The 26,651-nt window shown below is 42.3% G+C and overlaps 2 protein-coding genes across 4 annotated transcripts in view; one reads left to right on the forward strand and one right to left on the reverse strand.

The window, feature by feature from the left end:
* Positions 1 to 1,720, reverse strand: part of COL4A2 (collagen type IV alpha 2 chain) — a 145,998-nt gene extending 144,278 nt beyond the window's left edge. Inside the window, exons 1-3 of one of the 2 annotated variants that reach the window (XM_057397219.1) lie at positions 1,648 to 1,720; positions 1,300 to 1,403; positions 1,099 to 1,159 (exon numbers count right to left, since the gene is read on the reverse strand). In XM_057397219.1, the coding sequence (XP_057253202.1) occupies positions 1,099 to 1,159; positions 1,300 to 1,343 (105 nt within the window). In that variant the 5' untranslated portion in view covers positions 1,344 to 1,403; positions 1,648 to 1,720. Of the gene's footprint in view, positions 1 to 1,098; positions 1,160 to 1,299; positions 1,512 to 1,647 lie in introns of those variants that run through there. The other variant, XM_057397218.1, reaches the window with a different exon arrangement.
* COL4A1 (collagen type IV alpha 1 chain) overlaps positions 1,716 to 26,651 on the forward strand; it is a 123,422-nt gene continuing 98,486 nt past the window's right edge. Inside the window, exon 1 of one of the 2 annotated variants that reach the window (XM_057397222.1) lies at positions 1,716 to 2,080. In XM_057397222.1, coding sequence (XP_057253205.1) covers positions 2,018 to 2,080 — 63 coding nt within the window. In that variant the 5' untranslated portion in view covers positions 1,716 to 2,017. The remainder of the gene's footprint in view (positions 2,081 to 26,651) is intronic. The other variant, XM_057397221.1, reaches the window with a different exon arrangement.

The following is a 26,651-nucleotide window of genomic DNA, read 5'->3' on the forward strand; positions in this document are numbered from 1 at the left end:
TAATATTATCACCCATTTAGTACTACTCAGCAGAATGATGTTTCTATCAAAACATGGCAAAGAAAAGTAGCACGTGACACTGGAGGTCCTAGCTGTTGTCCCTTCCCATGGGGCTGTGGATCCCCAGCCTGCCTGCACTTGCTCAGCCATGATGTAAAGACATCAAGCAGCCACGCAGACCAATGGGTAAGCTCTGTGTGCCAACTGCACATGTGGCACAACCCCTGCTGCAGAAGCCCTAACATTTCCCATTGCTTAATTATCTTATATCATCTTACCATGAAGGTGTAACCGCAACAGATATCTAGAAGCAGTGCAGTCATAAAAAGGGGATGAAAGTTGCAGACAGTAGGACTGGAATCTAAGTAGGGTAGCTTAAAAAAAATGTAATCAAGGTCCCACTTGCCCATGACCACGAAGCTTTACCCATATGTGGTGGTTGACAAATGCAGCCACAAGGCCTGATCCAAAGCGTACTGGCATTAATGACAATTTTTCCATTAAAATACAGTTAAGCTTTGCAACAGGCAAATGTTGCACTCCCATATACGTTATCTCTCACTTCTTTCACATCCCTGTGATGATGACCCGAGCCACCTTGACAGCACCTGACCTACCTATTTTGGTTTTAACAATTTAATTTAAACAATTTGTTTATAAACATGCTTCTATTTGTGTAATAGCCATAACATCAGCTTCTCAGTCCTCAGATAAGGTCTGTACTTCACTGAAGATATTTTATTTGCAGGTTTACTTCTCCAAAGTACTCTCTGTTATCTATAGCACTGCATTTGCTTTTCTGACAAAAATGAAGCAGCTGTGGGGCTTGCTTCACTATTGCTTTAACAAATTACCCAATCTGAGCAAAAGTAACAGCGGAATACTTCAAACAACCTGTCACTGGAGCCTTACGCTTCTCTGCTAAACATCATGTTGTTGAAGGCAGTTATCTGTAAGGCTCGCAGAGATGATTTGTCGGTTGTTTCTTTTAATGGCATGATAGATAAGCCATCTGGCAAAGTTCCTCACTTTCTGGTACCAAGGAAACTGCTTTTTCCTCCTCTCTCCTTCGTAAAAATCATAAGGCATTTTACTTACGGCATCCACTCGGACAGCTGACAGCACGACTTCCATCAGGATCAGCAGAAGCCCCAGATCCCTGCAGGGAAAGGTGAATAAGCATGATATTATTGTTTTAAACCAGCCCAAAACAAGCACGTGACAAAACTCTGCCGCTGAAGGTGACAATACGACTTTTAAGTAGTTATTTTCAAAAGCCTACCGAGCAGAATTACTTACTGACAAACAAAAATACGTGCGCAGGGAAGCTGCGAGATGTCCATTTTCGCTCCTTCTCTGCCCTGGGGCTCGTCTCAGGGCTTCCTCCCGCAGGACGGCAGCTCCTGCAAGGCAAAGAAGAGCCCGCACATAACGCCATTTCCCCCGCCGGAGGTCTCCGGGCTCGGCGACGCCGCTGCCGGGGTAAGGGGCGGCCCAGCCGGCCTTGGGGCGAAAGGCGAGAGAGGAGGGGTATTGCGCCGCAGCCACATGCGTGACCCTGACCACCGACGGGAGAGCAGTGCCCGCGCCTCAGCTCCTTCCCAGCCCTAGCCCCTGCCGCCGCCCTGCCCCGCGCCCGTTCCTCACCGTTGCGCGCCGAGCCGCCGTGCCCTCTCGGGCGGCAGCGGCGGTGTGGGGCGAAGGAGAGGCGCGCCTGCCCTCCCGCCACCCACCCGTGGCAGGAGCAGGAGGAGCAGGAGGAACTGCGGCCAGTGGGGAGCGGAGCGGGCGAGGTTGCGCCCTCCCAGGCAGGGTCCCCGCCCGGGGGGAGGAGAGGGGGCTGCCACCGCCCATCTGCTACGGCGCGACGAGTCCCTCACCCCCCAGGCATTACAGGCGCCGAGGCCGGCACGGAGGGGAGTGGAGCGCATGTGGGGCCGGCCCTGCGGAGCCCCACGCTGAGCCGCCGGCGCAACGCCGCTTCAGGGAGAGACGGCGCGGTGCGGTGCGCGGCAGCATGCGGCTCTGGCTGGGCTTCGGGCTGCTGCTGAGCGCCGAGCTCAGCGCCGTGTCTGCCGCGGTGAGTACGCGGACGAGGGATCTTCTCACGGGGCAGCGCGGGGACGGGACAGGGTCTGCCTAGCGTCTGCCCGGCGCCTGCACTGCGCGGCGCCGCGGCTCTCGGGAAGGCGGAGCAGCCAGGTGGGCTTGGCGGGGATACCCTGTTGACCCGCGGCGCTGCGCCCGTTCGGCGGCCCTCCGCGGGCGCACACAGGGGAGGCCTCCCCCCAGGACCGGCGGCGAGGTCCCTGCTACAGCCGCGGGACGGGCCCCGCCGCCCGGTATCTCTCCCACGGCTCTGCTCGGAGCGCCGCTGGCTGGGGACGGAGTATAAATCGCTCACCCACCCATGGCTTAAGAGTAACGAGTTGTGTGTCCGCGCTTAAAAAGAAAAATAAGAGTTTTTCTACGGAAAAAAAAAAGAGAAAAAGGATAATAAATAAATACTTGGTTGCTTGGATCCCAGTTGCCGTGCTCGCTGCCTTTGACCTCTTCGATGGCAGTAGTCCGGAGACCAGAAAGGATCCTGATGTTGTTAATGGTTGAAGTTGAGTTTTGGCACTTCTCCCGATGGAGCAGATTGAACTACAAATTAAAATCGAAAGCATGCAAGTAGTCTGCAAGTTTTGCTAAGGGAGCTAATTTTATCACTGAGATAATAGCTATCCACTGTCCTTAAGTTAAAGGACTTTCTTTCCTGGTGCTCCTGGAGTGTTTGTGCTGTTCCTTGTGTACCTCTTGAGTAAAGGGCAGTGACATAATAATTTGAAATGGCTCATCTTTTTGTGTCTCCTTGCTTTCTTGCATTTGCTTAGGTTGATCCTGTCCTGGTGAAATTTGGGAGTACAAGAAGCTCATCAGTAGGCATGGGCAGATGGATTTTTTTGTGCTTCCTGCTTATAGATGTAGGATCTTGTACTAGCATTTTAACCAGTAGAGAAAGTATGGGAAAGGTTCATATTAAAATTTTTCTGCCATTTCAGATGAGATTAAGTTCTATAATGAATTATAATATCTCTATGTGGCCATGGGGATGGTATGTATGCCTTGAATCAGCTGAAGAAATGCACTGAACTTGTCTGTTGCTCCTAGGCTGATAGTATCAGGCGTACTGTGGTTGCAGTAAATCACTTGGTGATGCACCTCTGACATGATTCACCCATCACTTGGCATTAAGCTGTATTCCTTTCAGGATATAATTAATTTTCATTAATTAAAATCTTTTGAAGTAAATGATTCACATTTGCACTCTGAATTTGGTATTCCTGGAGGTATAAATACCTGTTTGTGAGATCTGTTCCCATCTTGAGCTGTGAAGTCATTGGGTAAACCATGACTGTCAGTCAAAGACAGAAAACTATGTAGGGAAGAGGTGTTTATTAGAAGACAGTACAAACTTTAGAATTAGTTGTACAATTTCAGGTCTTCTGTAGTAACTCTGAAGAGGCTCTGTTTTAGAATTGTCCTGTATGTGTGGGACAGGTTGTTTTATTTATGCCCCACCACTGGCAGTGTTCAAGGCCAGGCTGGACAGGGTTTTGAGCAACCTGGTGTAGTGGAATGTGTCCCTGCCCATGGCAGAAAGGTTGGAACTAGATGATCTTTAAGGTCTCCTCCAAACCAAACCGTTCTCTGATCCCATGGTTAAAGATTCCTTAAAAGTATAATCCGGTGCTTTTAATTACATTATGAAGTTATCCTTATAATTGATTATTCCTTCTATGCTGTGCTGACTGCAGATTTACAGTTCCTATTCAGCACCACTGGGAAACACAAGTACGCTGTGGAAGCTGAGCTCCTTGAAGTTTTGTAGCATTAGATAAACTTCCAGCTGTACATGGGTGGCATTTCAGCCAATGCAGTTCTGTTGGTGTTGTCCCCAGCTCCATGCTATTGCCCATCATTAGCAAACGCCCTCAAGGTGAAGGAAACTGCTGTTGGCCTGCAGCATACCAGGGGTGGGTGGTGGTTTCTTTTTGGAGGTCTTTAAGCTAGGCTGATGCCTCTGAGTAATTGTGGTGGGATGGTCTGATCGACTGTATACCTGGGCAGGACTTCTCACTTCTGCTTTTGGAGAGGTTGCAGAGCTGGCCCAGTGCTCACGTTGTCCTCAAACAAATGTGTTCCCACTGTTTGCATTTAAAGAGTAGTCATGTTAGCAGAGGACTCCATGGTAGGCAAGGTTATATGCAGTACTGCTTGCGACAGTCTAAATGGAGTGATCACTTTTCTTCTGTATAAAGTGATGCTGGTTTCCCAAAACAGCTTATATTAACTAGATTTTTTTAAGAACTTGTATTTGTGAAGCCACAGCCTTGTCATGCTCTTAATTCTTCTGCGGCCTTCATCACAGAATCTCTGAAGCTGGAAGGCACCTTGGAGATCATCTAGTCCAATGCCCTGCTTAGAGCAGGGCCAGCTACAGCAGGCTGCTCAAGGTATGTCCAGCTGGGTTTTGGGTATCTCCCAAGGATGGAGACTCCTCAGCCTCTCCGGGCAACCTAGTTGGTAGTGCTTCATCCCGTCACAATAAAAAATGCTTCTTCATATGTGCTTCATGTTGTGCAGGGGTGACTAATTGAGACTTGAGACCATGTCTGTGAATGCACATGTAGCAGAAGCAGCTTGTGCTTGTGTTGTTGGTGGTGATTCTGCAGTGTAACAGAATCGCCAGGCTGGCAGAGTGAAAAATTGGTTTTATCGCTGACATATCTGTGATTAAATACATACAAGGAGATTTGGAAGGACTGCTCTCTCAGAGGCTTTGACGTAGCAAAGCCAGCCTTGAGCCAGCTACTGTCAGGATCACGTGCCTCAGTACAGAAAAGGGAGCTGCTTGCTCCCTTGCAGCTCCCACCGGTTGTAATTTTATCACTATAAAACACATCCAGATGTGGCACTAGAAGCTCAGTGTTTTTTATGTTGACCAACTATAATTAAAATATTAATTAGAGCCTACTGGGCTTTTGTACTGTTCTGTGTTCTTTTTAGGCGATTAACTTTCAAATTTTAAGGAGAATAGCGTAGAAGAAAGGGCAGTGGATTTAGATGTTCCCAGGTTAGGCTGAGAGACTGCTCCCATGAGATGGTTACAGGAGAAGCTTGTTTTGATGGATCTCTGCAGGGGCTCTCATTTCTGACACTCTTCAGGCTGCCATTTCCTTTGAAGAAAGTCCATTTCCTAACATTAGTACTGCTTGGTTGAGAGATGACAATGCCACAGAAATCCTGGTTTCATGTTTCGGTACCTTGTCAATGCTGCTGCAGCTCTAGCCCCTGTGCTTCCTGCAACAGGGCAAGATCCTCCAGCTGTGCTTGAGCCCTGGAGCAAGGCATCTTCCACATAGGTGGGCTGGCTGCCATGTGCCCCTGGGGGAATGATGCAGATGCCCTACCTGGGCTTAGCAGTCTCTCTGAATTCCCATCTCCCTTTCCACTTTTAGTGTTGGCAAAACAGGAGCTGGGCTAGAGCTGAGAACAAGCTCTGTCCAGCGACTAGGGGAAGGCAGGCCAAAACACTGATAGAAATATGCATAATTTTTTCCACAAAGGCAGTGCTGATTCCACTAGTGCTGTTTGTGCTGAGCCTGTAGTGGCAGCTGGGGATGTGCTGGTGGGAGGCCAGGAGGTTCCTGTCCCCGGGCAAACCCTGTCTAGGGAGTGGTGCCCTGTCCATAGCCAGGCAGAGGCAACTCTGCTGTATCGCTCTCACGCCTTCCTTGTGTCAGCCCTCCTATTTTTAAATTGTATTTCGGACTGCAGTCTGACACACATAATTCTAGGCCTAAACAATTGCTTTCAACTAATCTGAATAATTTTTTGGTTCCTTTTTCATTAAAAAATGTGGTTTATTGAGATGAAGATGTACAGAACACATAAATCAGGAGCAGAAAACAAAAAAAAAAAAACAAAAACAAAACCACCAAAACCACTGGGGCTTTTGGCATGTGGCTGAAGAGAAGTCATATGACTGAGCCTGAATGATTGGCAGTGCTTCACTTAAGTGTGCTTTTACTAATGAATTAAGACTGCATTGGGTACCTGCCTTCTGCAGCTATTGTGTCTAGGGCTGACAGCTGTCTTTGATGCTGAAACACCTATCACCTGAGGCCATTTGGCATCTTTGTCTCTGAATGTCCTCAAGGACTTGTCAGTACCAAGAAGATGTCCAAAAAACCATTGCAGGTTTCAATTCAGGATGGAGATGAAGTCACTTCAATTCAGAAATGTGGCCAGAAGGAGAGACCCAAATGACTTCCCTGTAAGTTAAGCACCTGTCAGGCTTGAAGGGCTCAGAGGGGAATGGCAAATATGTTTGGTTTTGCCTGCTGGACTATGGCAGGATGCAGGAGGGTCTGAAGAAGAGAAGTACAGCACTTCCCTTTCTTCCTGTTGGAGCGAGGTGGCTTGGCAGGAAGAGGTATGAGACCTGGGGTATCCAAGAGTGTACCCCAGAGGGCTATGAGAGCTTGGGCAGGCAGGTGGCCTTCCAGCCTGTAGGAAGGAGCACTTGCTGGGGGAGCAGTGGTTGCTGGGTTTGTTTCTCCAGTCCCAGCACCTCCCCCGAGGAGAGTCGTTCGATCAATATATATCCAGAGCAAAATATATAGGCACATCTGGGGATGAAGGAGCAGGCTGGGTGACTCTGGGGAACGTCCTTGTCCTTGCTGTTCATCCTATCCACTTCCCCTCTCCTTCTGGCCACCTTTTGTACAGCATCATGCACAGGGTATTGTGAGAGAAGTTAGGCTGCTTTGGGAGCACATACCTGTTTGCCACTGACTGTGTTGGAGAATGCTTTTCCTGGGCCGCCCTGAGCAGTCAGTCGTGACTCATCTCTGCGAACTTCATTCCTGGAGCCAGCTGATGAATGTCAGCAAACGCAAGTGCGTTCCTGGACCATTATCCCAAGTAGCACAGTTTTCAGTTCTGAGCGTTTATGTGTATTGGATGCCTGCAGGACTACTGCAGTGTTTCGTTGCAGCTCATCCGCTTGGCATATATATATAATCCTGGGGTACAATTAGGCTATGTAATTCCTGAGGTTATGCTGGATATAATGTCAGCTCCCTTGGTCAGGTAGAGAAATGTGTTATAGCTGCTGCAGGCAGCTAACACAACTGTTTAAAATGTCAGAAACCATCTCTAGGAATAGGCTTATGAATATTGTTCTTTTTATAGAACTAGACTAAACAAAGGAAGATTCAACAACCTCAACATGAGAATAAATTGACTTACTTCATCAGTGTTTAAAAGTTGCATAGTGCTCCCTTCCCAGAATTTCCGTTGACTTTCCCATCACAAAGGCCCTTAACACCTTGCAACAATTGGTCAAAGGGAAGAATTTGGTCATGGACTATGACCTGATTTGAAGAGCAACCTGTGACTTTAGTGAGTAGTTGAGGGTGTGAAGTACTGCAGCAATTTAATGATGTTTGTGGAAAGATAAATTTTTGATTTCTCTGGATTGTGTCTGGCTGGAATTATTCTTGGTGATTTAATACAACAGAAAAGTGTAAATGGCATTAGCCCTCCCAGGAGTCTTTATATAGCAGTATCTTGGACAATGTGGAAGTAAAATACAGAAAAAGGTTAAAACATTGTCAATATGTCAGTTACTACCATTATACCATTCTAATATGAAGTGACTTGCATTAAAGGAAAAGGCAAATGTTCTTTATGAACAGCATAAGCAGATAGTGCAAAAAAGCATGGTCTGATGTTACTCTGGGATGTATAAATAGATAGAGGATGATTAAAAATTTCATCAGAGAAAAATTGTGTGCATTATAGCTTAAAGTTTCTATTTAATATTGGGAAAAACATATGTATATAAGTAGGGAGGTTTGAGTAAATGTTTCAAAGACCAAAACCAGACTGTTTAATCTTCCAACATCTCTGACATATTCTCTCACAGAAGGAGGAAATTGTGTGAACTTTCTAAATAGAAAAAAAGAAAAAGTACAGTATTATATATTTAAAAGCACTTTAGCTTCCAGTCACTTGTACTTTGCTGTGCTCTTTTTAGATCTGGATTTACTTATTAGCACTTTGATTGATCCAGTGTCTCAAATATGTTTTTTTTAGGAAATTTCTTACTTTGTGCCTGCTTCCATTGCATTTCCAACATGGGAAAAAACATTATAAGCCTTAAGGCTGTATTAGCTCTCCCTACGGGTAGGAGCCTCTGATTTGCCAAGTCATCAAGTGTCTGAAAGCTGGTACTTCTGAGTTCCAGTGAGAATTGCTTTTATACTATGATTATATGATTCTATACCTGTGTTGGGTGTTTCAGTGGCATCGGTGCAGTTGTGGTACAAGGTGCTGAGGCATGGGAGCAGGCAGCAGGTGCCATGGGAGCCAGTGGCCTGGGAATCTGCTTGGGTGCAGATGAGTCAGCCTTGCCTCACAGCCCACAAATAAAACTTCTTCTTTTCTTTTTCTTTTTTTTTTTTTTTTTTTTTGGCCTGGATTGGCCTGGATTGCCTTAGAGTAGCATAATAAAAAAGCCATTACCAAAGATGAAATAAGGGAAGCCAGAGAAGAGCTGGAAAAGGATAGGGTGAGTTAGATCTTTCACATTCAGAAGGGATACAACCTTTTACAGATAAAGCATGGGACAAACTATCCATTACTCTGGCTGTATGTGACAATGTATACCTTAGAGAACATTTCAAATGCTACAGCTGGGAGCAGACATAAGGTCTTGGGTGGGTAAAGTTTGTCACCTCAGTGAAGAACCCTGTCCAGCTGTTAAAGTAGGAGCAGAAAAGATGCTCTGAAGAGCTCTATTTTGCAGACTCCATGCTTCACCTCTGAATTGAAATGAGATAAAAGCCACAAGTCAGCTCTAGATGTTGAACTTCTTTAAAAGGTGTCAGAGGTCTGGTGGTGTTCCCTAGCATTTGCTACAAGAAAATGGATTGAGACAATTACCATTTCTTTAACATTTCATGACATTCTTGAGGCAATTTACATTTTCTCTACCACCTTTAAAAAAAAATGTCCAGCTTTTTTTTTTTTTTGCCTGTGTTTGCCTCTGCTGCTCTGGGATTTATAATCTCTCTGGCTACAGGGGAGGTCTGTGGTTTCACCAAGGTGCTCAACTTTCCTTTTAGCCAAGGTGTCCTCTCATATGTCTTCTATGCATGAGGATGTTGTCTTAACAGTGGTTGTGAACCTGGTAGAGCGTTTCTAAATGGTTTTGTGGGTGAAAGTGTTCTAATTCATCAGTATAGCTGCTGCCATTCTTATGTGATGATTATTTCTATAGATACTTGTGTTGGGAATTCACGGTGAAGTTGTTATCATTCATGCAAATAATCCCTAATTTAGGGGAAAATGGTTTATTAGCTGGTTGTATTTTAACAGATAATTTATGGGGTCCTTAATTGAGTGTGTGGATAGCAGAATGAGACAGGTTTGGGGGTTTTTTTCCTTTTTTTTTTTTCCCCTTCTTTTTTCTTCTTTTGTCATGACAAATGTTTTAGTTGTAGCTAAGGGATAAAACAAATTAGCCCATTTTCACTGGATAGCTATGTGCTGACTGGATATTTGAAGTCTTTTGGTCTTATTAGTCCAGTTATTTATGTAGTGGAAGAAAACTTGCTTTCTAGTCTACTGAAGACTTCTGTTTGAATATTTGATAATCTAAAAGCATTGAAACAAATCCTAGGATTGTAATGAAAAACCCAAATAAGGCTGTAAAATTACACTGGTATGGACTTATGGAGCTGTAAAGAATTAGAACAAAAGTCTGAGGAAAAATTAGTACATTAATGGTTTGCATTCATAGTGCACATATTAAGGGAAAAATCAGCTAAGTGAGGATGAGGGTAGACTCCAACATTCCAGGAATTTTCGGATTGTGCTTGAAGCTCTGTCCCTTTTATGGCAATGGTAAGTCAGTTATCTGCTAGCAGAATAAAAAAGGATAAATATTGGCTGCCATAAAGCCAAAAGGCATGTGCACGCAGTATTCAGGGCCAAAACTCATAAGACTTTAGCTGTAAATACACATGTAGCTTTAACAGTTTGTAAGAACAGGAAAGACAGACTAAAACTACTTAAATGTTTGTAAAATTGCAGCTTTGTTTGGGGAAATTATGATTTTTATTTTTTATCACTGAAGCTATCGGATTATTTTTCTTTAGCTGAATTCTATTGACTGGGGCTGTATCTTTGTTAAGAAGAGTTCAGTTTTTGGAATCACTGTGGAAATATTTAGAGAAAAACAAGGACTAGCAAGAGGTATAAACGTAAGTGAGAAGAAAGTAAAAAGGTTAAAATCATCCTAGGAAGTCTGTCAGTTTTATCCTTTTTATTTTTTTTTAAATGGTACAATGACTCTGAGGAGTTAAGGCTGCGTGACTTATCCCAAGTGGCTGGAGCAGAAACCAGGGTGGGAAGCATCCCGGAAACCAGGGATTAGAAGAGATTGTCAAAAACTTGGTATTACAAAAAGAAGTCATGAGAGACGGAAAGAGCCAAATGCTCGAGCCCTACACTTAGTTTTGCTTAGTTGGAGCACAACTGTGGGAGCTGACTGGCTCCTGGCCCCTGTCACCGTTTGTGAGGACCCCCAGCTGGCAGTCCCAGTCTGGAAGGTGTTGTTCCTCTGATCATTACTGATAAATCCCAGCTGGGGGAGGACTCAGACATGAGTTCTGGCGCTTTTAATTTTTATGCTGTGTAATCCTACTGTCTGTGACTTTCTATTGCTATTTTAAAACTTGCTTCCCATTATGGACCTCGGTGATTCAGCAAATGTTGTACCATTTGAGTTAAATAATGTCTCGGCTCACGCCCTTGAGAATGCCAGAATAGTAGTCCAAATCATGCAGAAAAACAAATCCATCTTGCTGGGACATGCCTTTGAACATGTGCTTTGATTCACACTGGTCAGACAAACAGTAGATGCTGAGTTTTGATGCATTTTCCAGGAATGGTGTGCTTGGTTGGGATGGAGCTTGTGATCCTGAACAGACTGGATGCGTCATGAGCATAGAAAAGCTTTGGATCATAGCCCTTGGACCTGCAGGCAGGCAACTACCTATCTCAGAGTGATTCTAGCTCAGTGCCCTCTGTCCTGTCAGGTGCAAAGTCATTTCCTCAAAGTTGCTAATGATTTCAGCTTCCATTTAATTCCTTTTTAGAGTAGTTAAAGGGGCTAAGGATGTGGAAGGATTTTTTTTTTATATCAGCAAGGAGACCAAAGAAGATGATGGTGACAGGGCAAAGCCTGGAAGAAAACTGCTTAAGTCAGATATGAGAGATTATTTTGTGAGGATGCTTCTGTGTGCTATGATTATAAGGCTCATGTTTTCTTCTTAATGTCTTCAAATAAAATCCTCAAAGGATCAAGCTTAGCAAGTGATTGCCTCATTACCCACTTGTGTCATCTTTGCAAAGGTAACATACACACCTATTAAAAGGTGTTTGTTCTGAACACCTTCTGTACGTTCAGAGACACTTTACCATGGGAACTGTTGGTACTGGAATGGACTTGGCAATGTGAGAGCAAGAGGAGAAGGTCTTTGCGATCCTGTAGGTAGGCTATTCCTGGATGTTTCCAGGTCTTCAGAAACTACAACTGCACAAAACACATGTAGGATATTATCAAGCCTGACTGAACCTTTGTTAAGGCCTGAGCTGACACTTGCGTGGTTCCCTGTGCAGCTTGAAATGAAAGCCAGCCTATTATGATTTTGGTCCAGAGTTTGCAAATTACTAGTTCTATGCACAATTTTAGTCACTTATATGATATGAGATACATCTGTGTCTTGACGGACATGTAAGTCTGGAGTCCATTTCAGCAGAATGCATTTTATATATGTTTAATGTAGATATACCATTTATTTTATTAAATAGTCTCCTGATGGTTAAAATTAAATAGAATTCTCCTAGCTTATGAAAGAGAGGAGCATGCAGAACTTACTGCAATGCCAAAACATCCCATGTACTGAGTGTCTATCTTCTGTTCAGCTCAGGTTTATTTTTGCTCCACTGTTACCCTATACCGTAAGGCCCATAAGCAGTTCTTTGTTTTTGTAAATCCCCATTTATTATCACAGATTAAAGTCTGAACATTTCATGAACAGAACATGGAAAGTTCTGCATTTCCTTCTGTGTGCTTGCTCAAATGCGTGCCATGATTGCAGCAGTAATGGGCAATTACACGGAACAGGTTTGCAAATGGCACACTGTGTATCCATACTGTCCATGAGAAATGTGTGAAATTTATTGATACGGGAAGATGCATGTGTGGTTATGTCATGTCCTGTGTTGTTTTTGATAACACCCCTAGATTTCTAATAAATGCTGTTCAGCTGCCTAGAAAATTCACAGTTCTAAATCCAAAGATACATAAATCATATCAAATCAGTTACGAAGATGGAGACTGACTTCTCTCTGAAGTTGCACATATTGGATAAAGTATTGCTGAAAAGAATTGAATGTTGTGATGTACTTAGAACGTGAGCCTCTTATATGAGTTTTTCTGTACCTGAAGACAACTAATGAATTTCTGGAATGTTAGGTTAAATGTGAAGTTTGGGTACAACTCTAGTTAACACAGAATTTATAATACTGCACATGAAGCGATCTGTTTCTTGTTGCTATTCGCTGTGTTAGAGAATGTAAAGTGCAGGATTCATGTCCTTAGATTTATAGTATTAGATGGAAGCTGCCAAGAAAGCATTTTTAAAAACTAAATCATACCATGCTAAAGGCAGAATTATGACGTACCTTCGTGATTAACCAATCTCATAGTTGTTGCTGGTGTTGGTCAGTGGTCTGTGTATTCCCCTTGGTACCAATTATTAATCTCAATACTATTTATTAATAGCTCAATATCAAGTGAGGTAATTCATAGGAATTAGTTTGGTGCTGATGCTTCAGTATCTGACTGGCTGCAGGAATTATTTAGTGACCCATTAAGTGTAAAGCAGGGTCTGTCATGGAGAAGCCTGATCTTAGGCTTCTGCTTCTTCAGATTGGTTATTGCCTGTGTTTGAGGGGCAGAAAAGGGATGGAGCTCTAGAAGAGTCAAGGCACTTTGCATATTGTGGTGAAATACTGAGGTATGAGCTGGACAGAGAAATTACTTATAGGTGTGTTGGCTGGGCAGGACCAACGGCCGCACTTAGTTGTCCCCCCATGCTTTCCCATGTGTGCTCAGCTCCCTGTGGGATAGGTGGCTTTCAGCCTTCTCCTTGCACCTGCTTTACTGTGGTGGGTGAAAAAGGCATATGGGTTTTTTCTTCCCTGGCTATTACCTCCTGCATTTGAAGCAGCAGTGTGGCTGAGGCTTGGGCTTATCAGTAGCAGGGATGTGCTTCTGCAGGACGAGCGGCAGTACCTGCTGCCCTTCATCCCACAGGAGAGGCAGAGGAGTGTGCATCAGCTGGCGGGCTGTGCATCCCAAGTCAGACGCTTAGCGGTCATACCTGCTTCCTGTGAACCTGAGGATGACCAACAGGGATCCCACATTCTTGGGCTATCCTGCTGGGGTGAGAAAGATTTGACCTCCAGAGGAGCCTGAAGTGGTAGTGCTGCCCTATCCCTGCCTGGTGTTCCCTTTGAAGCTGAATTCTCTGGCTGACGACAGTAGGCAGCAATAGCAGCTCCTGTGGTATCCCCTTCAAAACCTACAGGCAATGAGAAAGATGAGGGAACAAGCTACAAAAAGGCGAGAAAATGTCAATAAGATCTATGAGTCTTTTCTTACTTTTAGGGTGCTTCAGCGTTTTGTTTCTGGCATGAGAAATTACTTCTGTTGCTGAAGAATTATGTGCAGAGAATTAGGCTAGTGGCTATTAGGCTAGTCAGCAGAGAAAAAAATTAGTTTTGTCAGCTTGGTTGTCTGAGGGTTATTTGAAATTAACAGGTTTAGAATGGGGGAAAAAAAAAGAGGCTGGTCAGAAAAAGAGAAAGCAGGTCCTGTGCCTGTTTTTTTTCCATTTTAACCAGTGTTACACAGTTCCCTAGACTGAAAGTCCAATGTCATGTCTAACCACTTCATTTATTTCATATGTTTGTTTTGATGTGGGGATGTAGTGATGATGGGCTGATATTTAAATTTAATTTAAATAGAACGTGTGAAAATATATGCTATTGTCCAATGTCAGGAAGCTGTTAAAAGCTTCTGGATGTGTTAACAGTGAGAAACTATCTAGGTGTAGCGATCAAGGTAAATTAGAAAGGGAAAAACACCTCCTGAGGCTCTAGGCTCAGTCATCAAAGAGATTTTTTTAAAATAATGAAGACATTAACCAAGAGACATATTCCCAAATGTTGTCAGTAGAATACAAGGCAACTTTTTCTGTAGAGTTTGGTTTAGTATTTATCACTGTTAAGTGAACACTTCAGATAAGCTTCAAAGACTCTGGATGTATTCTGTGGTACCTGTTTTTCTCCTCATTGTAACTCTTAACAGTGCAAAAGAGACGGTCTGGTAGTCTTTTAGTCCAGATGTGTTGTCAGGGAACAGGGACTAAGAGTGGGAGGTTGGCTGAAACCCATGAAATTTTGTGGCTGTGACCAGCTGGTGTATTGTTTCTTTATTTAAGGACTACTGACAGTACAAATCATAGCATCTAGAATCCCTCTGAAATGCAGGAGGATGTGTTTGGGGCAAAAAGCAGCCCAAAATGTTTAGGAATAAAAGGTGACATTTGTTTTTTTGTTTTTGTTTCTTTTCCCAGGCCTTATCAAAAAATACGAGAAAGGAAGATTTTGGAAAAAAATTCAAAAGAAATGTCCATAATGTATTTTTGCCTGAGAATAGGCAGTAAAATAATTGCTAGGGTAATGATAAAAATATTACCGCTGGGCTTGTTTATAGAATTCTTTCTAAAATTATAAATAGTTTGAATAAACAACTTCATTTTGGAGCCTGCAGTATCAGCCAAACACTGTTCCTGTGTGCTGTGGTCTGTGCTGTTCTCAGTCCTGTGCTGTGGTGTCTATATGTTGGCATATTATATTTCTTGACTAAGATTTTTTCACCAGAAGCATCTTCTTTCTTTTTATTACAGAATAAAGTATCTGTGCACATGCTTGTTTCCGAAATCTTCATTTTTGTTTACAATTTAATGATAGTGACGCTTTATCTCTTTCAGCATTTCTTTTTTCTCTTTTGGTGCCTATTCACAGAAGTATCTGTTAATAGAACCCCCTCAATATTACATGTAATATTCAAAGGTTTTTTATAAATCATTTCATGCAAACATATATGTATCACTGCACACTCCTTTTAAGACTAAGGGATGCATTCTGCATAATGTAGTTAAAACCTCATTTTGGTAAGCACTTACCTGTTGCAGATAGATACGTTTTTTTTTTCCTCTCTCTGCCCCCCTCTCCCCTCCTCATTTTCCTTTTGTTTTTCATCAGGAAAAGTATGGGACCCCCCATGCCCTTTCTCCCCAAACCTTTAAAACCTGTGGGGACTTCTCAAATCTAAGTCAGGACCATGGATCTAGGTAGATAATCAAGGGAGAATAAGAGGTGCCAATGAAATCCTGCCCCTTTACTCTGCTCTTGTGAGACCTCACTTGGAGTATTGTGTGCCGTTCTGGTGTCCTCAACATAAAAAGGACATGGAACTGTTGGAACAAGTCCAGAGGAGGACCACGGGGATGACCAGGGGACTGCAGCACCTCCTGTGTGAAGATAGGCTGAGAAAGTTGGGGCTGTTCAGCCTGGAGAAGAGAAGGCTGCGTGGAGACCTCATAGCAGCCTTCCAGTATCTGAAGGGGGCCTATAGGGATGCTGGGGAGGGACTCTTCATTTGGGACTGTATTGACAGGACAAGGGGTAACGAGTTCAAACTTAAACAGGGGAAGTTTAGGTTGGGTATAAGGAGGAAATTCTTTCCTGTGAGGGTGGTGAGGCACTGGAATGGGTTGCCCAGGGAGGTTGTGAATGCTCCATCCCTGGCAGTGTTCAAGGCCAGGTTGGATGAAGCCTTGGGTGAGATGGTTTAGTGTGAGGTGTCCCTGCCCGTGACAGTGGGGTTGGAATTAGATGATCTTAAGGCCCTTTCCAACCCTAACTATTCTATGATTCTAATTTCTTTGCCCTTGCCAATGAAGTTGGCATAGCTGATATTCTGATTCTGATATAATTATTTTTTTTTTCCCTCTTCTTTCAGGTTAAATTATGAACTTTTTTACAGTGCAGTCTAAGGTTTTCCAGTTTGCTTTGTTCTGTGGCATGTTCATCAACCCTTTTCAGATGTGAACGGGACAGGACATTGAGCCCTGTCCAAAGGTAGGGTGTCTGTTTCAGAAATAAATCTGTATAACGATGCCCCTGGACATACACTGCCATGCCACAAAACCCTTGTGGGCTTTAAGGTTTTGTCTGAAGGTTCCAATGTGATTATTAGTTTTCCAGTTATTCCCCTCATGTTGCACATCCACCTGCTCCCTCAGCTACAGCAGAATTGGAGACAGGTCTAGGTACTGCATCCTGAAAGGATGGGTCCAGCAGATTTGCAAGGAGCTTGTCCTAGAGTAGCTTTTTGGTACTGTTCTTTCTCTTTCCCCTTTTTCATTTGCTGTGTGCAATGAAGTGTTCTCCCTGAGCAGCTCTAGCTGACTGCTTAGTTACCCTGGAACAAATACCATGGATCTCTAGCTCCATAAGGCTGATCAACTGCTTATCTAGTTCCACTCCTAGGATAAGGTCAACTTCTTGCTGCTGTGGTGGACTGAGAGAGATGCTGCAGGCCATATCAAGTCGAGCTGAAGGTGAACATCACTGCCTGCACATACGGGAGCAGAAATTCAGTCCTTATTTTGCCACAGGCTGCTTTGGCAGACCTATGCAGTATTTTAGTTTTCCTGTGTCTCCCTTTCTCAACAGTGAAGTAAGAAAAACAACGTCTTGGTCTTCAAAGTAGAATGTAAGTCAGTTGTGTCATACACTGTGACCATACAAAGCCTGAAAGTATATAATAAAAGTAAATTTGATAAAGATTGAAAATTATTTTCTTAGAATTACTAGCATGAGGAATAAAAGGAATGCGCATGTCCCAAAATTTGGCAGTGCACTCACACTCGTCACTCATCATGTAACTCTGTGTTGTCTAGCTTTTTCCTGTGTTGATCTTTACTGTTCTCATTTTCAGGTGTTTCTACAAAAACTTTAAATAAAGAGGCTAAATATCAAAGTGGGAAAAAGGACAGATGATAAAGAGGAATTTTGTCACATGGTCAGGATAGTGCACCTGATTAGCTGTGAATTTCCATTTGAAGCTTTTACTTTTGGCTACTTCTTCATGGCCCTGATGGAGAATAGAATTGTTCCTAACTTTACTTAGAGTGCATTTAAAAGCATATTTTCTAAATTGTTTCTGCTTAGGACCCCAAATTAGAATTTTTTTACTAATTTTTTTTTTTTTTCCCACCAGAAAAGGCAAGGTTGCATAGAATTACTGGGAAGAGTAAAGGTAATGGATTTGAATGTTGATATTCAGTATAGAGGAAGACAATAAAAGCAATTGGACAGCTTTAAACTCATACATCTTACAAGGCCTGCCAGTTTTCTAAGGGAAAATCAGCCAAGATCTTCATATTAAATTATTTTAATGATTAAAAAAGTCTTTTGGAAATGGAAATTTTAATTATTTTTTTTCTGTTTTTTTTTTAATGTGGAATTTTTTTCCAGTGAAAGAAGGGGAAATGAATGAAATAAATTGATAAAGGAAAGGCTTGGCAATGAATGATAAGCTTTGGATTGTTATAAGTAACTATAAAAAGTTCAGTTTCATAATATGAGAGTATGTTACCTGCTCTCCTCTTCCCCCACTGCTAATTGAACGGGGAGCGATTTAATTCTTTGTGATCAATTTTACAGCACTGAACAAGATAGGGAGTCGAGGCTGTTCTCAGCTGGATAGCAAACAGTAGAGCTATTCTTTTGGTCCAACAGCCCAGACCTCGTAGGGAGAAGTGATCCAACTGCTTCCAAAATTGGCACATCTCTATACTGTAGTACTTTGTTTCTCAGGGATACTTGATGTGCACTCCACCAGCCGAAGTATGGGTGAGATAAGTGTAGAGTTCCAGAATAAAAGGCATGGAACTAAACCTCATCCCCAAAGTTTTAGGAACCTTTATATGTGTTTTGTTTAGAAAAAGCCATGTCAATATATTTTAAGAAGTACAGCAGACAGCTTCTGTTCTTCATTCTTCTCACTACTTGTAGTTCCTGGTGGGCACCTGAATACTTTACCTGTCTTAAATACACTTAAGGAGACTAAATCACTCAATTGCATCATTATGAAAGTAAATTTTTCTGTGTTCAGGTGCTGAAAACCGAAATGGTGGTGGAAATGCAAAGCAAGCATCCAGTCGGTTTGCTTTGCTCTCTTTTTCCCTTGAAAATGCAATGCGTTTGAGATATTAAGAAGAAACATTGAATTTAAACATGACTATAAAGTGAGGGGTGGATGTGATTTTACTTTTGTAGCACTAATTTTGCTTGTAGACAATTTTCTTTATTGAGTCCAGAATACAAGAGCTCCCAGCCGCTTGCCCCAGTAATTTCAGGTAGCAGTGAAGTAAGTATTGCCGAGCCCATTGAAGTGGAAATAGATCTAAAAGAGTAACAAGAAGAGGCAGCCTTCTCAGCAAACCTTCATTCAGCTGTCATAGTAGCACTAGGAGAATAGATTGGTCACACTGACAACATATTGGGAGTTAAGGTACTTGGTCTCTGTTGTGAATGCTCTATGATTAATTTAACAGTGTTGGACAAGATAGGAAAGCAGACTGGACTGACTTGCTGACGGATGCTAAAGAGACTGGATCTTGCAGGGCTGTCAAAAGAGACATTTCCACTCCCTTTCCTCATGTACATCAGTGTCAGTGTTCATTTTGTTGTAAGCTGGAGCCTGTTTCAGCTCATCTGCTTCCCAGCGCTGGCTCCTGGTAAGGCTGGCTGCATGACGTTCAGTGTTAGCACAGGAGAGGGAGCAGGAGTGGGGCCAGACCGCAGCTGTTAACAGCAGCAGGGATTTGGGTTGTGGTGCAGGAACTGTGTTAACCACAGCTTCAAGGTGTGGTTTCACATCAGAGCTGGACTGGCCTAGAGGAGGGGTGGAGGGTGAGTGCGGCTGACCTTCTGGTCACAGCTAGCTATTAGCTGGCTTCCCAAAGCTGCAGCCTTGCTCCCACTTGTCTGTTTGCTTTCGGAGAGGTGGTGGCCATTAAATATGTTTGCGTGATGTATAGCCAAGTGCACTTCCTTCTTACCACTGCCCATATGCTGACATAATATTAACATAATTTCCCACAGAGAAAATGCTTAGAGTATATTCTGTTTTCATAGTCAAGCTCTTGTGCAACCTAAATATGGGCCCCTTTTGCATCATATTAGCCTTTAATTGCTTGATGGATTTCACAGGATCCCATCTTGTTCAATATGCAGAACAGACTGTGCTTAGTGAGCGAGGGAGGATGCAGGGTTATATTATTTGGACTTGTTTCTTAAGTTTAAGATCTCATAACCAAGTTGTGCTTTGAAGGCAGAATAGCTGCCTTCAGCTTCTTATGAGCTTCCTATAGCTTTTATCACAATAATACTCAAATGCTTTAAAAAAAGAACACACTGATTTTTAGAAGCATACCCTCAGGTGGAGTGAGGCAGCGTATTGCTGCAGGTAGCCATTTCACCCCATTTTGTCTATGTGATCCAGAGTGGTGCTTGAACCATTCCTGAAGATCTCATAGCTATTTGCTAACTGTTTGCAAGAGGAAGCATAGGGAAGGTAGAGTCATTAATTAGCATGCAGTAGCATTTCATAGTTTGCTTTTAACACAATAACTTCAGCTGAAGCCAGGTCTTTTGAGATCTTTGGTCTGAAAAAAGATCCAATGCCAGATGTGTAGAAAATGGGAAATATGTAATTAGTGATTGCCTGTGAAAAGTGTGGAAATGATTTGTGCAGCGTCTTCAAGGGATTTCGTGGTAGAGGCAGGGCCTGGATTGTGTTCTCAAAGGGCACCGCTCAACTGCCTTAACTGTCTTTGCAATTGTCCATCTTGGCTTTCCATGTATCTTAAGTACCTGCAGCAACCAAACAGAAATCAATGGAAGGAGAAGGTTGTAAATCTAGAACCTTCAAAAATCATTGAAAGAATAAAGTGAATTGAAAAAAAAAAAAAAACCAAAAAAAAAAAAGGAAATAATTTTTCCATTTTGACTGTTTCAAAAAAGAAGGTTGTGAAGTGTAGCTCTGCCACAAGAGCAGTTCCTTGCTGCTCTCAGTTATCCCATCGCTTTCTCAAGGTGGGAGGAAGGCGTGGTATTTAAAATCCTTTCTCAAAGGCATCATAGTTATTACTGAAAGCAGTGGTGAAATGGAAATTATTTTTTCTATGTCTTATCCAGACTACTGTTTTGCTCCAGTAGACTGCACTCATTGTTTTTTTCTACTCATTTTCTCAACACAGTGTCTTTCCCCCGACTGTATTAATTATTTTCCTTTACAATATCTATTTATCTTATCTGTCATCCTGTTTTTCCTGACTCCCTTGCCTTGATAGTCCAGTTCCAGTGTGTTTGACTATCACCTGTAGTCTTACCCTTCTCTCTTCACCTGAAGCCACTTGACCTTATATATATTGGCAAGGCTATGAGCTTTGCATATAATAAGGAAGAAAAGTGTATGCAGCAAACCACAGGTTTTGATATTAGCAAATTATGTGCTTTAGCGTTGTATGTACTTGAGTATTTTGCCTTTTAGCTGCTGATGAGCAGGCAGCTCCCAGTTTGCAAGCTGCTTAATTTGTTTGATTACATCAATGCTTAGTCTGTGCTCCTCTTTTGGTGTTCCTTTCTCTCTGTTGAACTATTGCCAGATGCAACTCGTATGTCTGAAAACTTGGAAGAGTTGATGAAACAGTTGTCTTCCTTTTTCCCTGAAAATTGTTCAGTGGGTTTTTGCTTTGGCGGGATTCTATGTTGTGTTTGTCACTGACCCCCTTGGATACTTAAAATCGCCATGAGAAAATTGAAATGTCAGATGCTGCAGGACTTCCTTTCAAACCTGCTTTCCATCTCATTAATATAAAGCTTTTAAAAGTAGCTAAAAGCTTTGTTGAAACAACTGGAGAATGAGAAAATCTATGAATTCAGCTGAAGTAATGGTAAAACAGCAACACAGTTATTTTTAGTTTTTATGTACACAGAGGTTTTTGCAACCTGTTTCAAATTATCCATGGTAATAGAAAATTGTATATTACTATTAAATGTATGAAACTTGAAGTTCACCGAAGCACATTTCCCCTTAGAGAGCATCTTTCTGAAGATCAGCTTTTTGGCACCATGACAAGTCATGTCCCTCTGCATATGGTGCCTTACATGCACTGTTGGTAGCAGGTAGTCCCAGCTGTCTACTGCTGGCAGTGAGCACCTCGAAAGTAATTGTAAAGCCGATGTGCATTATAGATGTATTAAACACACAAAGTATATTATGAGATTATTCTAAAGATCTGTTTAAAGTAGAAATATTAAAAAAAAAAAAAAAGTCTTAGTTGTCCAAAAAGGTCATTATATGCCTTTCCTGAATAAAGTAATTTGACACTGTCAAGCTGGGTCAGCATTGTGATGTAATTTTATATAGCCCTTAGGACAAAAAGAAAGATTTTGTTTTCGAACTACTAAGAGGCTGAGCGGAAATACGGTAAAAGAGAGAAATTACTAGGATTGAGTATAATATTATGGCAGGTGTTTTATAGCTTGTACATGCAATAATTTCAAAGCTTGTGAAGCTTAGAAAGCTCCCTATAGTTTCAGAGAGTTTCAGTTTAGGTCTTGAACATTGGACTTTGGGCTGTGTTAAGATTAAGAAATGAAGAAGGAAACCAGAAAAAAAATGACGGCCAAAAATTCATGCTCCACTGGAGTTCTGTGTTCTGATTTTGCTAAATGGGATCATTAAATATTGATGAATAATTGCAGGTAGGTATCACAGACTAAACATAGAGTTTAGTAAGAATGAAAAGTTTTTTGGGTGTAGCTGCTTTGGCTGCTGATGGTGCTTAAATAAGAACTGTTTTCTTTTAATTCAAAGTGAATAAATACTAGAATTACATCACATGTCTTTTAAACATTTATGGGTGTTGTGACTTCCTTAATGCATAAAACTGCAAGGAAAAAAGGTTGTGCTTTTTGAACAGCAAGATTTAAAATTCTCACTGTTGGTACTTCATTGGGATTTAGGAGCTTTAAAGAATTTTGCTTTTAATATAAGTGAGTAATTGTTTTACATTTTCAAAGGAATAATAATGACATTGTGTTGCATTCTAGATAGTTCGGGGTTTAGGAATGCGACTTTTATTTTAAGGTTTCATGGGATATCCCCAAGGCATTTTGCTTTTGACCTTTAGATGAAATAAGTGGATGTTCGCTTTTTGTAAAACGGACACAGCCTGCTGGCAGAGTGTAAAGGCATTTCTTATTTAGCACAAAGTCATGCTTTATGTGGAGAATTAGATATACAGATTAAGCAAAATGAAGTAATGCAAATATAATGCCAATCTTGTTTTCACCCTAAATAAGTTTACATTCTTAGACTCAATCTGCTAATGTACATCTGTGTTACTAGCTCTGCCTTTAGCTTCTTTGCTTCTAGTTTTCCATTCATAATTTCATAGCAATAGAAATGCCTGTGCGTATATGTGTGAGCTGAGGGCCAGGCTCTATTTCTTCCAAAGTCACCTGGGTACCTGCCACATGAGATAGTACGTATGTTTGTTAGCAGGTATGTCCAATTCTCACAGTAGAACAGTTTTGATTGTAGCTGATAGGGAATACATAGGTGCCTAGATTCCGACTTCTGCAGTACATGTATCTTATACTGTGTCTTCCTATTATATGGTGTCAATGAAGGGACTGTATGTGCAGTGGTTCTGTGTGGCTGTAAATTGATTTTATATGTTAGAGAAGGCAAAATAAAACAAGTGCCAAACACTTGTTTTTGCAGAAGATGGAGAGATTTATTGTGATGCTCTGTTATCTGCAGAAATTCGTTCCTGGATGCCATCAGCTGTGGACTCTTGCCAGGTAGTTTGTCCAGCTTTCCAGCAATGGGATATGCCACTGAGGGGTGGCCAGATTTTCTCTCGACAGCTGCGAGTGTTGCCTTGGGCAGTCTGCAGATGAGCAGTGACAGAGGTTCCCTGTCCTGGCTGGGGCTGCAGCCAGCGCTGTTAGTTTTGCTTGAACAATGTCTACCACAAGGAGGAAATGCAAATGCTGTTTCCATTTATTTACAGCTATTTGACATACAAAATAGGTCAGAGTGATGTTGAAACATCAACTTCCATTTTCAAGCACTTGGTTTAGATGTACCAGCAAGGATGACAGAACTTGCCAACCTCCTTCCTCTTCATCACCTCCTCTCAGCTGGATCCACATAGCCTGGGGGGAAGTCAAGAAAAGAATTTATACAGAGAAAGTATTGATCACTCTCCCATAAACTTGTTACTTTGAATCCTAAGTGGCATAGCGTGTGGTAGAGTGTATCCCAACAGCAGAGTGTGGCCTCAGCACTAAAGTGCAGTGCATTTGCTTTTTCAGGAAAGTTATGAGTTTCAATATTTAAATAGATCATTGCTCAGTTAAAAATTTTTACAAATTTAGGTCAAAATTTGAATCTTGCACAGGCCGAATTTCATTGCAAAACAGGACTGAGCCTGAAAGGGATTTCGCAGAAGCAAGGTCTTTTGAAGAGCAGCTGTTTCTAAAACTCTTGTAGAGGCCTGAGCTCTGAATGGTCTGAGTTAAGTCCAAATGATTCCTTTGTTTCACTGGGCCTCCTCACCTCTCTAGTTTGAGCCCCAATTTGTATTTAGATGAAAGAATCGAAGAGAAAGTTAAAACTTGCAGGCCACAATAGTGCCTGCAGAGTTGCTTTTGTGAGTGAGAGATGGCTCCAGCAGATGAGGAGAGAAAAGAAGATGCCTTTGTGCAGGCTCTGGGCTTTGCGGCTTTCTTTTTGCTATTTGTTTTGTAGATGCACTCTTGAGCTTTAATGAGCTTTCTGTACTGCTTGCTCCCAGTGCTGGGCTCTGGGGTTATGAAGAGAATGGGTTCTCAGCTCTTTCCCCTCTTTTGATTTTATCAAAGGTAGAAACAAGGGAGGGAGAGCCATTTCCCTTCCCAGTATCCTTTTCAAGTGATAGATGGAGAGAGCATCCAGTGTGTCCACTTTCTATGCTAAGCAAGTTGGATTGGGCACCAGATATTTCTACTCTTTGCTGGTAAGGATGCAGAAGAAGGTGTTTGTCCTATTTGTTTGTCCTGTGGGATTTTTTGTCTGGTGGTCAGTGATATTTTCATTTTGGAAAGCTGTGGAAATGCTTCTGTGCAGGTTTTCAGTCTGGTTTTGCTTATGGGAAAGTGGAAGGGGGACTACAGTTGTAAAATAAAATTCTCACCAACCTGCTTCAAACTATAAGTGTATGAATTTGGGGAAAGTTCTTTTAATGAACTGTGCCTGTGTTAGAATAACAAGGTGGAAAATTGGAAGCAAAAGCATTGGCAGAGCTCCCTGTTCCTTGCATGGTGAGGGAGCACAGGGACCAAACCATGGCTGTGTAAGGGTGACGATGGGAAGCAGTGTGAATCAGATGCACCCAAAATACAGCTTCCTGTTTTATGGAAGCAGTGAGTTCAGCGATTCCCCTCTCTGTGCTGGCTGCAGTAAAAAAACATTCTTGCGCTTTTCCGAGTATTTAACCTGTCATCCAGTTAAAGTTGTGAAAATAGAAAAAGCTTGGAGTCCATAAAAGGAGATAATTTGAAGTTAATAGGGGCAGCTGTGTCACACAGAAATGGAGGAACACATGTCATTGTGCATTTCACTCTTGTGTTCTGCTCTATTAGATTAATCTGTCAATTTAATTCATGTCCGTACTAAACAAAACTTTACATGACATAATAGAAATGAGCTTGTGTTTCTGCCTTGTTCCCTTGGCTCTTTCATAATACTGCAGCTTTCTGTGAGCCTGAGAACAGCAGGATGAGCATCCGCACAGGTTGAAATTGAATAGTTGAAGCTCAGGAGTTGACTAAAAGCTTGGCCAAAATGCCCACCCCCTGTCTCTGCTGTGCTCCCTGACACATATTAACCTAAATTGGTTAAATATACAACTTGATTTATGAAGCACAAAATTGCTTTTGCAAGTGAAAGCTACCTAAACCTGTAGATGTAGGATATGTCATTGCCTTGATTTTTTTTTTTCCTTGAGTTAATAAGTTAGTATATCAATTACTGATTTTAATCTAGGGTGCAATAAATGAAATTCTGTGCATCTGGGTATGTTAGATGGGGCAGGAGCATCAAAATCAGGTGGGCCATGTTTGCCCCTAAAGTTCAAGGCTGATGGATTTGACATCAGGGAACTTCACATGTAAAAAACTTATCCTAAACCACTTCAAACAGAGATTAGAGAGGAAGCAGCAGTGCCTATGTGGCTGACAGCCATGATGGAGCTCACCTGGGAGTCTGGATGCCCTTGGTGCTGCATGCTGTGCTCTTCTCCCTCCCCTGTGTTGGCAAGTGCGAGGGGTGGGGCCCCAGTCTACCCAGGATAAACCTGTTTCTATTCAAAGGGGCTAGGGGCTTCCATGTTTCTGGCTGCAAACAGAGAGCAGCAGGGGACGGAAGTAAGCCTGTGTTATGTCCCCTTATTCCCTGAATGGGGATCTTGTTGCTGAAGTAGGAAAGAAGTTGACAGTGGGGAGGGGAAGGTGACTGTGATGGCAGTGGTCCTATAACCCTGTTTTTAGCGCTTTTCCTCCAGGTTCAATCTCTCCATTGTTTTTCTGCCTTTATGCACTTTTTGCACATCTCTGCAATACAGAGATGTTCCTCACACCTTCCTGTCCCTAAACTCTTCCACTTGAGAGCTAGCCCTCCTCCTCACCAGCTCCTTTATCCCTCATCAGTTCCTATGCTGGCTAAGCTTCACACCCCCTCCTCTCCTACTCCCCAAGGCCTGCTTCTTGTTTCTAGAGGCTTTAAAAAAATAATCTGTGATTATCAGAGATCTACCTAGATAGGAGCACAAAGGGAAGGTGAAGACATAATATATGGGAGCCCTAATATTTGCAGTCTCGCTATGCTGACCAAATGTGACTAATACTTGGAAGATTAATGGTCAGATGCCATCATTGATCTGTTAATTGAAGATGGCTTTTGTCTTAATCTCCTATATTGCAACATGTTGGAGATGTGCGTCAGTAGATGTTTACAGCTGAGGATTACTGATGTTCTTCCAGACTGCCTTGTGTATGCTCAGTTTTGAATGCTTTGGCACAATTGTTCCACAGTGAAGTTTAGAAACATGTTCAGGAATATATATTTTTCATATTGCATTTGTGCAGCTGCAAACAAAAACTTGGTACTATCTCTTACTTTAGGGATAAAGTAAAGAACGTGCTGTACCCATGTATGAGTCATGGTTCATTTATTTTCTATGAGAAATTTTAAATGCTGTATTGCATGACCTTTGTCATCTTTGTGTACAGTGGAAAAAATATACCAAGCCAGGAATATCAATGGAAGTCAT

The sequence above is a fragment of the Pezoporus wallicus genome, unplaced genomic scaffold (assembly GCF_028554395.1).
Source record: "Pezoporus wallicus isolate ANWC-B61680 ecotype Strahan unplaced genomic scaffold, APGP_CSIRO_Pwel_v1 contig_1851, whole genome shotgun sequence".
NCBI lineage: Eukaryota > Metazoa > Chordata > Aves > Psittaciformes > Psittacidae > Pezoporus > Pezoporus wallicus.